The sequence below is a fragment of the Cannabis sativa genome, chromosome 1 (genome assembly GCF_029168945.1).
Source record: "Cannabis sativa cultivar Pink pepper isolate KNU-18-1 chromosome 1, ASM2916894v1, whole genome shotgun sequence".
Classification (NCBI taxonomy): Eukaryota; Viridiplantae; Streptophyta; class Magnoliopsida; order Rosales; family Cannabaceae; genus Cannabis; species Cannabis sativa.
This window is the reverse complement of record NC_083601.1, coordinates 27823778-27836749: the sequence shown is the minus strand read 5'-3', so window position 1 is coordinate 27836749 and position 12972 is coordinate 27823778. Positions and strand designations below refer to the sequence as shown.

The following is a 12972-nucleotide window of genomic DNA, read 5'->3' as shown; positions in this document are numbered from 1 at the left end:
TACTACTCTATCCTTTGTTATAATACCACATCATCAATACAAACGGTATTTTTAAACAAAATAAACAGAATGACTAAATGTATGCATATAAAATTATACAAGGATTATTTGTAACAAGCTGAATAGATTAAGGGGCATAATAGTATAGTGTCATAAGTACAAAGGGTAAAAAAGATAATTATTCTTATAAAAATTAATACTTTTTGCCACTTATTAATGTATTTAGTAATTTTTTACATTTTATTTATATATTCAATAGGATTTTTATGTACTTTCAAAAAAAAAAAAATGCTTTTGTTAATACTTTTACACCTTTCTATAAAAAAAATAAAAAAATTTACCCCTAATTAGAGTACTATTGTATAATTTGAACTAAATATAATATTTACCTATTTTTTGAATTAAATTTAATTTAAATTATAATCGAAATTAATAGTAGAACTTTTTCAATACAATACAAAAAAAAAAAATTAGTGTCACCGTTTTTTTATACATATTTATGTAAGACAAACAGTCCTTATTTATTTAATTAAATATATGGGACAGTAAAGGGGAGAAGAATTTCCCGTTGTACAAAAAAACAGTTAATAGCACATGCCCGCTACATTCATAATATATTACATCCTCACATCTAACACATCTCTAATTAATTGAATATATGTGTAAATATTGTATAATATTTAGCATAAAAATTAATGCAATGTGACATATTTAACATAAGTTTAAATTGAGGCTTTAAAAAAAAAATCATAAACCTTGAGGTGGGCAATTTATTGAATTAACCCACCCAAAAAAAAAAAGAACAAAGTGACACAAAAAAAAAAATAGTTTGGTGAAAATATTTTGATACAATTGATTAAATAAATATTAGAAATGTGTTATAAAAGTGTCACATATATTAATTTAATAGGAAATTATTATATTATTTAATAATAAAAATATAAATTTAAATGTGATAATATATTATATATTATTATGTAAATAATATGATATATTTGATAAATAAATTATGTAATATATGATTTATTTAACTTATAAATTGTAGTCTACACTTTGTAACGTGGAGAATAGTTATAAGTTAATTACTTTTGTAATTTTTTTAGTTGATTACATTTTAGTATAATAAAAAAGATATTAGACAAAATTGATTATGAGATTCAAAGCTATGATAATATAACTGTTGAGAATTGGATTAATACTCATTTATTTAATAAAAATGAGATGGGAAACGTTTGGGATTGTGGGATGATTTGGCTCCAAGGCCGTTATAAAACACAAATTTTAAGTAGAAATATGTACAAGCGACATACGTTGCCTAGACTCAGGCAAACATGTCGCCTGAAGGTGAAAAATTCAGAAACGTTCTTTGGATATTGGGGAACGGTTCTATCTATTGTATGTAAACACCAAATCTTCATTATTAATCCGTTTTACATTCATTAATTATGTGCTCATTTGTGTAAAAACACTATAAAAAGAGGTCTAATGTGTTCATTTGTGTAACCTAGTTTTCTATCAAAAAGAACATTTTACTAGAAAATTCTAAGGTTTTGATAAATCTCCAAATTATTTTCTAGAGCTCCCTTGGTGCTTAAAGATATAAAAAAATAAGTTTTTGAATAAACATGTTACACCTTGTTCAAGTCATAGTGATCCTTACTATTTTACACTCAAGATTGTGAGTGAAAATTATCTTCATCTCTTGTGTTGTAATTTTATCTTCTACCTTTCTTATATAAATATAAATATATACAAAGTGTATGTTGTAACATTTTTTTTTTTTAAGAATTGTAACATCTATTTAATTAATCTTTTAGTCCTTTTAGTCTTCGTATTATTATTATATAAGTAGATTTATAATTTATCTTCTATCGTAATAAAATTTTTAACATATAAAAATGGGTCTATCGATCGGCTAATGCATCCCTTTCGTATTTTTCGAAATATCAAATAATTTTAAACCTTTAATTTTCTATATATAATAATTATATTGTAATTATTTAAAAAAAAAAAATCAAAATAATTTAAATCTTAAAAAATAAAAAAAAAATTGTTTGAGCCCAACTTTTATTATAAATTATTTTTAAATTTTCAAAACCTTACATTAAATAACTATATCAATATACACCATCATATATAAAGATTAAGATTTTAACTATATCAAAAAAGAAAACACAAAAATGAGTGCGTCTTTACAGCTGTTTTTGGGAGGTGCATGGAAATTGTATTAACTATCTTTAAAATTTGGACAGAAACAAAAATATATAATAAAAAACTAGAGAAATTTGGGTTTTGAAAATATATATTAATAAAATATAATTAATCTTATCTTATAAGTAAGAACACACTTTCTCTTTGGTTCTTACACCTAATTCCCCAATTAATCAAATTTGTGATCTCATTTCTTTGACTGTGTTTGAAAGAGAGCTGTGTAGAGCAAGCCATGGGAGATGAGGATCAGGTTGTTCTATTGGATTTCTGGGGTAGTATGTTCGGCATGAGAGTGAGAATATGTCTAGACGAAAAGGGTATCAAGTACGAGTATAAAGAACAAGATCTTCTTGACAAAGGTCCTTTACTTCTTCAAATGAACCCCATTCATAAGAAGATCCCTGTTCTCATCCACAATGGAAAACCCATATGTGAGTCTCTTATCATTTTGCACTACATCGAAGAGGTTTGGCCTCACAAAGCTCCTCTCCTACCATCCGATCCGTACCAGAGATCCCAAGCAAGGTTCTGGGCTGACTTCATTGACAATAAGGTAACTAACTATATCATATCTATATTCTGTTAATTATTGTATAATAAGATTGATCATTGGATATATTTATTAATTGCAGGTGTATGGTGTTGGATTAAAAATCCTTTGTGGGCACATATGTATAATGTATATGCTATTATAAAGTGTGATACAAAATTAAGTGACCAATTATGTTATGGGTATTAAAAGGGTATTAAAGTGTCATGGAATTAATGTGTAGATACCATAAGTTAATTTATAATTTGTTGAGGGGCCAAATTATAAATACCCAAGAGTTATTCTAAGATGACTCTATAAATAGGTAGTGGTCCCCAAGAAACACTGGGGTTTCTGTATTCTCTCCTTCCCCATCAGAGAAAATACTTTAGAAAATAGTGTATTCTTGGAAGATCAAAACCTTCTCTGCAATCTCCAACAATGGCTTCAGGTTAGTGCTTCCGCTGATCTTTTATCATCATCTTCTTCTTTAATTTAACAAAGGCTTTATAGATTTATATGATTTAGGGTTTTCTATATTAAAGCACTTTAGGAATATGTTTAGATCTGTGATTTATATATTTCTTTAAGTGTTTTATAAACCCTAACAAGTGGTACCAGAGCCACCTTTGTTAAATTGATTGAAGATCTGATAATTTAGTTTATAAAATTTGGGGATTTTAAAAATTAGGGTTTTGATTTCTGTTTAAATAATTCTGCCACTGTATTTTTATTTGGGGGCTTTAGATTCAATCCCATATATCTAATTACATATATGATATAATATTTTGAATCTGTGTATATGTTTGATATATCATAATATGCGATCATTCATAATGGAATTCTCCGTCGTTTGTAGTGTCTTTGTTAATATATATAGACTTTTGAATACGGTTTTCGATGATCTTCTTTTCTCTATTTGACTACAGTTAACTTTGTTATTTACTTTTGAAAAGCCTAAGCCCAATTTGTTTTTTTTTTAATATCTCATAATATCATGTTTTGAATTATGTGATATATATACATATATATATTCTTCAGTCGACTAATTTGGCTTCAGACATCCCTCTTTTTGATTGATGTAAGCGTGGCTTCAGATCAATTGTTTTTTTGGTATTGGGCTTATGGGCGACTACTTCTTGATGTGGTCATATTATTGTAAATATATATATATATAACCTGTTATGTGATCTTTTGCAAGACCGTAGGTTATACGTACATACATTTATATATTATTTTGTTATATATGCCAGATGTTATATACATATTTCAGTTCGGTTTACTATTATATATGCTACGGTAAAATTATTTTAATTAAGATATTTTGAAAACAATTAAATTCAAATTTTGGTGTTGGTTTATGACTAATATTTGAGTAAATTAATTGAAACAATATGTCGCCAAAGTGACCTCTTTTGTGTAGATTAATTTATTTAAATATTAGGATGGTTGTGTGTTTGTAATTGATGCTTATATTGACTAGCCCAAAGGTAAGTGAATATTTTGCTAGATTTCAAACATACCTGTGGCAATAAATGTGTGACAATTATAAAGTATTTTGTGTGAGCAATACGTTAGTCCAAAGATTAACCTATTGTTTGACACAGTTTTATTGTCAATATTTGATTGCTACACCAAGAGTGCCGCTTACAGTTAATATTACTGTCCAAAGACTTGATATTAATGTGTGTTTGGTATCTTGAGATGGGATTAACCAATTTTTGAATTTATTGTTTAATTATGCATATTAATGTGAGCATGTTTTATTTGTTCTATATTTAGCTAGTTCATCTTCTGCTACCTCAATATCTGCTAATATTAGTTCTATTCCTATGCTTAATGAGACCAATTTCAAGGATCGGAAAAGGAACTTACTTATAGTTCTGGGATGTATGGATTTAGATCATGCACTAAGGAATGAACAACCTGCACCTCTTACTAAGGAAAGTTCCCATGATGATAAAAGGGAATTTGAGAGGTGGGATCGTTCAAATCGCATGAGTCTAATGATTATGAAACACAGCATTCTAGAAGCCTTTTGGGGCACAGAATCCGAAGGGGTTACTATGGCTAAGAATTTCCTTGAACAAATTGAGGAACGTTTTGCTAAAAACGATAAGGTTGAAATGACAACACTTCTTGGTTCTTTAATGAACATGAAGTATAAGGGTCAAGGAAATGTAAGGGAGTACATTATGAAAATGCATCATATTGTCTCAAGATTAAGGACACTTAAGATTGAGCTTTCAGATGATGTACTTGTACTCATGGTTTTGTTAACGCTTCCTCCACAGTTTAACCAATTTAAAATTAGTTACAACTGTCAAAAAGAGAAATGGACTCTCAACGAGCTTATTTCTCATTGTGTGCAAGAGGAAGAAAGGTTGAAAAAGGACAAAACCGAAAGTGCTCATTTGGCCACTACCCCTAAGGATAAGGGCAAGAAAAGAAAATTTGAGAATGAAGCTGCTAAGGGTCCAGTTCCAAAGAAACAACAACAGGATTCTAGAGGGTTGTTTCTTTTGTAACCAACCTGGACATGTGAAGAAAGATTGTGCCAAATATCACGCATTGCGTGTAAAGAAAGGTATTAATCTTGCTTTGGTCTGTTCTGAGGTTAATTTAGTTTCAGTGCCTAGAAACACTTGGTGGATAGATTCTGGTGCTACTACTCACATAAGTGTTTCTATGCAGGGTTGCCTGAGCTACCGAAAGCCAAGTGATGGTGAAAGATACATCTTTGTGGGCGATGGACAATTGGTAGAAGTGGAAGCAATTGGGCATTTCAGATTGTTATTAGGAACTGGTTTTTATTTGGATTTCAAAGACACTTTTGTTGTGCCGTCTTTTAGACGGAATTTAGTTTTCGTTTCTTTGTTGGACAAATTTGGATATTCTTGTTCATTTGGAAACAATCAGTTTACTTTGTCTTTAAATTCAAATATTATTGGAACTAGTTATTTGAATACTTATGACAATCTTTATTTGCTAGAAACAATTGCATCCTATAATGAAATCTTGCATGTGGAATCACGAGGTACTAAACGTAAATTAAATAAAGAAAATTCAGCGTCATTATGGCATAAACGCTTAGGTCATATCTCAAGAGGTAGAATTGAGCGTCTTGTATCTGATGACATTTTAGAGTCTCTTGACTTTCACAGATTTCAATGTCTGTGTAGATTGTATCAAGGGAAAACAGACCAAAACTAAGAGATTAGGTGCCAATAGAGATTAGGTCCCTCTGGGGAGAAGCATTAAAGACAGCAGCTTACATTCTGAATAGAGTACCAAGTAAAGCAGTTGCAAAAACACCTTATGAGCTTGGACAGGTCGAAAGCCTAGTCTAAAGCATTTCCACATTTAGGGATGTCCAGCTGAGGCAAGGCCTTATAGGCCACATGAAAATAAATTGGACTCCAAAACAGTTAGCAGCTACTTTATTGGTTATTCTGAGCGATCTAGGGGCTATAAGTTTTATGATCCCACTGTCAGAAATATTTTTGAGACGGGAACTGCAACATTTTTTGAGGATGTTGAATTTGGGGGGAGAAATAAGGTTAGAGACATTGTTTTTGAGGAGGAATTGAATTCAAACTCAGTTCGTACTATCATTTTAGACAATGTTCAGGCTTCCACACCTGTCATTGATCAAGAAATGAATCCGGAACCTCAACAAGACAATGTTGAACAACTCCCAAATCAAAATGAGGCTATTGTTCCAGAAGAACAAATTCAACACCCTCAAGAACAAGAGCCATTAAGGAGGTCCACAAGAGAGAGAAGAAATGCTATTTCAGATGACTATTTTGTATTTCTTCAAGAACATGAGGATGAAATTGGACTGATGGAAGATGATCCAATCAACTTGCATCAGGCCATGAAGGTTCTAACTCTCAAAAGTGGATTGATGCCATGGATGAAGAGAATAAGTCTATGCAAGACAATAAAGTTTGGGAAGTTGTCCCATTACCAGAAGGTGTAAAACCAATTGGTTGTAAGTGGATACTTAAAACCAAGAAGGATGAATATGGTAATGTGGTGAGATTTAAGGCACGTCTTGTAGCAAAAGGCTATACTCAGAAACAAGGCATTGATTATACAGAGACTTTCTCTCCGGTTTCATCGAAAGACTCTTTTAGGATAATATTGGCACTTGTTGCTCATTTTGACCTTGAGTTACATCAGATGGATGTTAAAACAGCGTTTCTCAATGGCGACATTGATGAGACAATTTATATGGAGCAACCAGAAAACTTTGTGGTTGGTGACCCAAAGAATATGGTTTGCAAATTAAACAAATCCATCTATGGACTCAAGCAAGCTTCTCGTCAGTGGTATCACAAGTTTCATCAAGTAATTATCTCATTTGGTTTTGAGATGAATATTATTGATGATTGTGTATATCACAAGTTCAGTGGGAGTAAATACATATTTCTGGTTCTATATGTCAATGACATATTGCTTGCTACTAATGATATAGGCTTATTGCACGAAACCAAGAGATTCTTATCTAAGCAATTTGAGATGAAAGATCTTGGTGACGCCTCTTTTGTATTAGGAATTCAAATACGTCGAGATCGTTCTCGGGGTATTCTTGGATTATCACAAAAGAGCTATATCGATAAAGTACTCAAAAGGTTTGGCATGCAAGATTGTAGACCAGGTGATACCCCTGTTGCTAAAGGAGACAAATTCAGTCTTAGACAATGCCCTAAAAGCAGCCTTGAAATTCAGGAAATGAAAAAGATTCCCTATGCATCAGTTGTAGGGAGTCTAATGTATCTTCAGGTATGTACGCGTCCAGATATTGCGTACATTGTTGGGATGTTAGGTAGATATTTAAGCAACCCTGGTATGGACCATTGGATAGCAGCCAAGAGGGTTATGACGTATCTTCAGAGAACAAAAGATCACATGCTCACATACAGGAAATCAGATCATTTGGAGGTCGTAGGGTATTCTGATTCTGATTTCGCTGGATGCCAAGATAGCAGAAGGTCTACATCAGGCTACATTTTCTTGTTAGCTGGAGGAGCTATATCCTGGAAAAGTGTCAAACAGACACTTGTAGCTTCTTCCACTATGGCAGCTGAATTCGTAGCGGGTTATGAGGCATCAAATCAGGGAATATGGCTGAGAAACTTTGTCACTAGGCTGCGTATTTTGGAGAATGTTGAAAGACCACTTAAGATATTTTGTGACAATAAATCAGCAGTGCTGTATTCCAATAACAATAGGAGCTCATCCAAGTCAAAACATATTGACATAAAGTTCCTAGTTGTGAAAGAAAGAGTGCAGAGTGGACAGATTTCCATAGAGCATATTGGGACAAACTCCATGATAGCGGATCCGCTCACAAAAGGATTACCACCCAAGGTCTTTCATGAGCACACTGCTCATATGGGTGTAGTATTACTTGAGGATATCATGATTTAGTGGGAGTTTGTGTTCTCTTTGCTTTATGTTTGTTTAAGACATTTATGTATTTGGTTATTTTCTGATCAGAAATAAAGTTTTCAGTTTATATACTCTGTTTTGTTATGTTTAAGTTTGACCTCACTTTGGTTTAAGGAGGACCAGTTGGAAATAGGCATGTTCGGTTCACATTGCATGTAATTTCCATGCTACACATCCATGATTGATCTATGTCATTTGGCTATATTTGTATATGTGACCATTGATGGGTTTAGTCATGATTGGTATGACGAAAATCGCTTTGATCCTATATGGGTATAGTTGATGGACGAGATTGTTGTAAATACCTTTACATAATAGCAAATTTTGAGCTCATAAGGTTATACATTTATCAGGTAACATATGTTGCCCAAGTGGGAGATTGTTGGATTAAAAATCCTTTGTGGGCACATATGTATAATGTATATGCTATTATAAAGTGTGATACAAAATTAAGTGACCAATTATGTTATGGGTATTAAAAGGGTATTAAAGTGTCATGGAATTAATGTGTAGATACCATAAGTTAATTTATAATTTGTTGAGGGGCCAAATTATAAATACCCAAGAGTTATTCTAAGATGACTCTATAAATAGGTAGTGGTCCCCAAGAAACACTGGGGTTTCTGTATTCTCTCCTTCCCCATCAGAGAAAATACTTTAGAAAATAGTGTATTCTTGGAAGATCAAAACCTTCTCTGCAATCTCCAACAATGGCTTCAGGTTAGTGCTTCCGCTGATCTTTTATCATCATCTTCTTCTTTAATTTAACAAAGGCTTTATAGATTTATATGATTTAGGGTTTTCTATATTAAAGCACTTTAGGAATATGTTTAGATCTGTGATTTATATATTTCTTTAAGTGTTTTATAAACCCTAACATATGGGGCTGGTAAGAAGATATGGACCACAAATGGAGAAGAGAAAGAGGGTGGGAAAAGGGATTTGCTTGAGATGTTGAAGCTTTTGGAAGGAGAGCTTGGAGAGAAGGATTACTTTGGGGGAGAGAGATTTGGATTCCTGGATGTTTCCTTGGTGGGATTCTACAGCTGGTTTTATGCTTATGAAACTTTTGGAAATATGAGCATCGTGGCTGAGTTCCCAAAACTCATTGCTTGGGCCAATAGGTGCCTTCAGAGAGAGAGTGTTGCCAAAGCTCTTCCTGATGGTAAAAAAGTGTATGAGTTTCTTGTTGATGTTAGAAAGAAGTGGGGAATCGAGTAAAAGACAAATTAATAAGCAAAAGGAAACCTGAAGATCTCTACTCTGATCTTTAAATTGAATGCTTTAATTGCTTTTTTTAATTTATTTTACGTTTGTTTTCTTTCACGCATGTAGTCCATATCACTACATTATGTGGGTTTTTTTTTTCATTTTCTTTGTGTGTTTGATCGATGTTTGAGGCTTCTTAATCTCTAATTATCTTATATACTGAAATTAAGAAAAGTTATGAGATTTTTTTATCTAAGAGCATGGAAACAAATTTATGGACTACATCATTACAGTTTTGAAAAAAGAAGATATATAGCCTCGAAATCTAATAATAAACCAAGTACAAAGTCTAGTATAATAATAAACCAAGTACGAAGTCTATAATTAAAACCATCTCAAAAGACATATACCCAAGAAAGTCATCTGTGAAGTTTCCATTAATTAATATAATATTGTTAAAATGATTAAAAAAAAATTATATTAATTAACCAAAGGAGTGGGTTCAGTGTAAATTTAAAGTATTATTAGATTTATGAAAAGTAATTTGTAAATATATATATAGCTCAAACTTGATTAAATAAGTGCTCCATCATGTTTTTTTTTCTGAAGCTGTAAATTATATTCACTCGAATTCAACAATATTAATAATATTAAAAAAGAGATTATACTCTGAAAAAATATGATCAATATATAATCATAATGCTCTAGCCATAACTACCTTTCCAAGACTAATTATTTTATTTAGGACTTAACATTTAATTAGTAAATGTACCTCATTATAACTTTAGTATTGATCAATCTCGAAAAGCTTTGAACCATTATTAATTTCATAAACTTCTTTATCTACACATATAAGAAAAAATAAGAGAGTTTAGGTAAATAAACACTACTCTTCCATTCTCTAACACCGTAGCCACACATTATTTATGGATTTTTTTATTTTTACACTTCAAAATACTTTTTTTTTTTTTTGTATTTTACAGAATTCTATATAAAAATTCTTATTGCAACTAGCGCTGCAACTTAAATTGCAATAAAAAATCGTACAAAAACTCCTTTTACAACTAGCGCTGCAACCACTTTACCCAAACCGTAAATTTAAAAAAAAAATTAAAAAAATAGCATATGGAGTAATTCCCTTTTTTTTATACATTAATAAAAAAAAAACTCTCATATTATATTTTATTAAAGGGTATAATGGGAACATCATATATAAAAGTGAGTATACCTTAAAGAATATGAAAATAAAAGTAAAAATTAAAATAAGTAAAGTAAAATAGGTATGCAATGTAATTTTTTCATGTGAAAAAATTAATTCTTGACTTAATAATGGCCTGACCAAAGACGCCCATCTCATTATTCCTCATAATAATAATACTGATTATATAGTTATCATTATATATTAATATTGATCTGTTGAGTAAACAACATTTAATTATATTAGTCCATTTCTATAATAGACATATATAAATATTTTATGTCTAAATGCATATTTAAATGTTGTTTGTTTTTTTTTAAAAAAATAATTAATTAATTTAAAGTATATTATAATTATATTTGATATTATATATAAATAAATATTAAATATATAGAAAATATTATTGATGATGGGATAAAATGATTAAATAAATAATGTATATTAAATTATATAATATTTAAATGAGATATAAAAAAAAACATAGTGTAATGTAGAATAATAATTTTAAAAATAAAACTTTAGTGAGATATTTTAATAAATAAATTAGAAACTAATGTGAGTGCTTTCATGATATATAATGCTTCAAGGAAGAATTCTTTTTAGTGTAGAAAAAATTACATTTTTAGTTTTGGTATCTCCGATCATAAAAGAATTTTGATTAAATTTTTTTAATACGGAAACAAATAAAATCTTCTAAAATAACTCTTTAAAGAGTTTAATACAAATTTTTTTAGTATTAATTTGATGATTTTTCGTCTTCAGTGTTAATCATGAAATTTTAAGGATGCGTGTATTTGGTAAGCCGTATAAAGGTCGTATTGTATCAAATAATAAATAACATTATATTTAGATAAAGCAATACATTGTATTAATTATTACAGCCAAAACTTTTAATACAATATAAACTGTATTATTTAATACTTAATAAATAGTTTGTATCAACTTGTATTATAATATTTATAAAGGATTCGGGATCAATCCAATTTTCTGACCTAGACCCGGAACCCAGACTCGGACCCGGACCTAAACCTGGACTCGGGACTTGGACCCGGAACCGAACCCGGACTCAGACCCAGACCTGGACCCTAGACTCGGACCCAAACTTGGACCTAGGACCTGAACCTAAACCTTGACTCAGACCTAAACCCGGGACCCGGACCCGGACCCGGACACGGGACCTGGACCCGAACCCTGACTCCCGACTCAGACCCGAACTTGAACCCAGACCCAGACTTAAACCCGATACTTGGGACCCGAACCGGGACCTAGACCTGGACCAGGACCCGGACCTGAAACCCGGGACCCAGAACCGTGATCCGAACCTAGACTCGGACCCAAAACTCGACCCGGACTCAAGACCCAGACCCAGACTCGGACTCGGACCTGAACTCGGGACCCAGACCCGAGACTTAGACCTGGGATTAGGACCCAAACCCGGGACCCGACCCGTAGTCGGTGTTTGGGTCGAGTTTATTGAAAATATATTATAACCTTACACAATCTATTAATACAAATCAATATCAAACATGGTATATTGTATTAAATAATACTAATACAATACAATCCAACATAATCTAATACAACGTACCAAACAAGTTCTAAATACACTCTCAATTACGGCCCCTTGTATTTTTTTCATTTTAAAAAATGACAGCCCCCTAGAGAGACTATTAATTAATCCTAAAATATAGTTAAAGCAATAGACACTTTTCTTACACTACAAGATGACGACGGGAAAATCAATATATTCAACCTAATTAAGCCTTGAGAAAAGAAAATAATAATAATAATAATAATAATAATAATAATAATAATAATTAAGATTTAAAGAAATTACTTTATATATTATTTTTAAAAAAAAAAATTTCGAATTTACAGTTTGGATTTTTAAAATAGTTTTTCCAGTAATTTCTATGTGGATTGTTATACAGTTTTTACTTATGATTTAGGTTGCTCCGTTAGTTATAATATGGGGTTCTATGTAGAATTTCGTAAAAAATACAAAAAAAAAAAAAAAAAAAAAAAGCTGTTTGGAAGTGTAAAAATAAAACAACCGTAAGATTTAAGCAGTAGATAACAAGTCTAGCTGAATGAGATAGGCAGACCCATATTGTAGCGAGAGGGGTAGTCGGCTCTCTTAAAAAAAATCAGAAAATATATATATATTTATATTTTTTTAGTTAGTTACAATATATATTTGTAATAGAAGATGATGTTTATAGACATAATAGTTGATTTATAGTGTAATAGTTAAGTTAGATTACATATATGTTAAAGGTTAAAGGATCAAATCCTATTAACAACACTTTTTTTTTTCTTTTTAAATTTACTTTTGCTCCTTGCTTTATCGAAAAAAAATTACACT

General features: G+C 31.0%; 2 protein-coding genes across 2 annotated transcripts; both read left to right on the top strand.

Moving 5' to 3' along the window:
• The first annotated feature begins 2443 nt into the window (after nucleotides 1–2443).
• LOC115705787 (glutathione S-transferase U25) lies at nucleotides 2444–3820 on the top strand. The gene is made up of 2 exons (XM_061108548.1): nucleotides 2444–2764; nucleotides 3782–3820. Exons 1-2 carry the CDS (start codon nucleotides 2444–2446, stop codon nucleotides 3818–3820), a joined length of 360 nt encoding a protein of 119 aa, XP_060964531.1.
• On the top strand, nucleotides 2911–5676 carry LOC133036208 (uncharacterized). The gene is made up of 2 exons (XM_061112720.1): nucleotides 2911–5327; nucleotides 5435–5676. Exon 1 carries the CDS (start codon nucleotides 4573–4575, stop codon nucleotides 5266–5268), a length of 696 nt encoding a protein of 231 aa, XP_060968703.1. The 5' UTR covers nucleotides 2911–4572; the 3' UTR covers nucleotides 5269–5327; nucleotides 5435–5676.
• The last annotated feature ends 7296 nt before the right edge of the window (nucleotides 5677–12972 follow it).

Excerpts from the sequence above, each read along its gene's own strand:
- LOC115705787 (XM_061108548.1), top strand. The coding sequence starts at position 2,444 with ATGGGAGATGAGGATCAGGTTGTTCTATTGGATTTCTGGGGTAGTATG. Across the intron at positions 2,765-3,781 it reads CTGACTTCATTGACAATAAG|TCGACTAATTTGGCTTCAGA; the intron begins GTAACTAACTAT and ends TATATTCTTCAG.
- LOC133036208 (XM_061112720.1), top strand. The coding sequence starts at position 4,573 with ATGCTTAATGAGACCAATTTCAAGGATCGGAAAAGGAACTTACTTATA.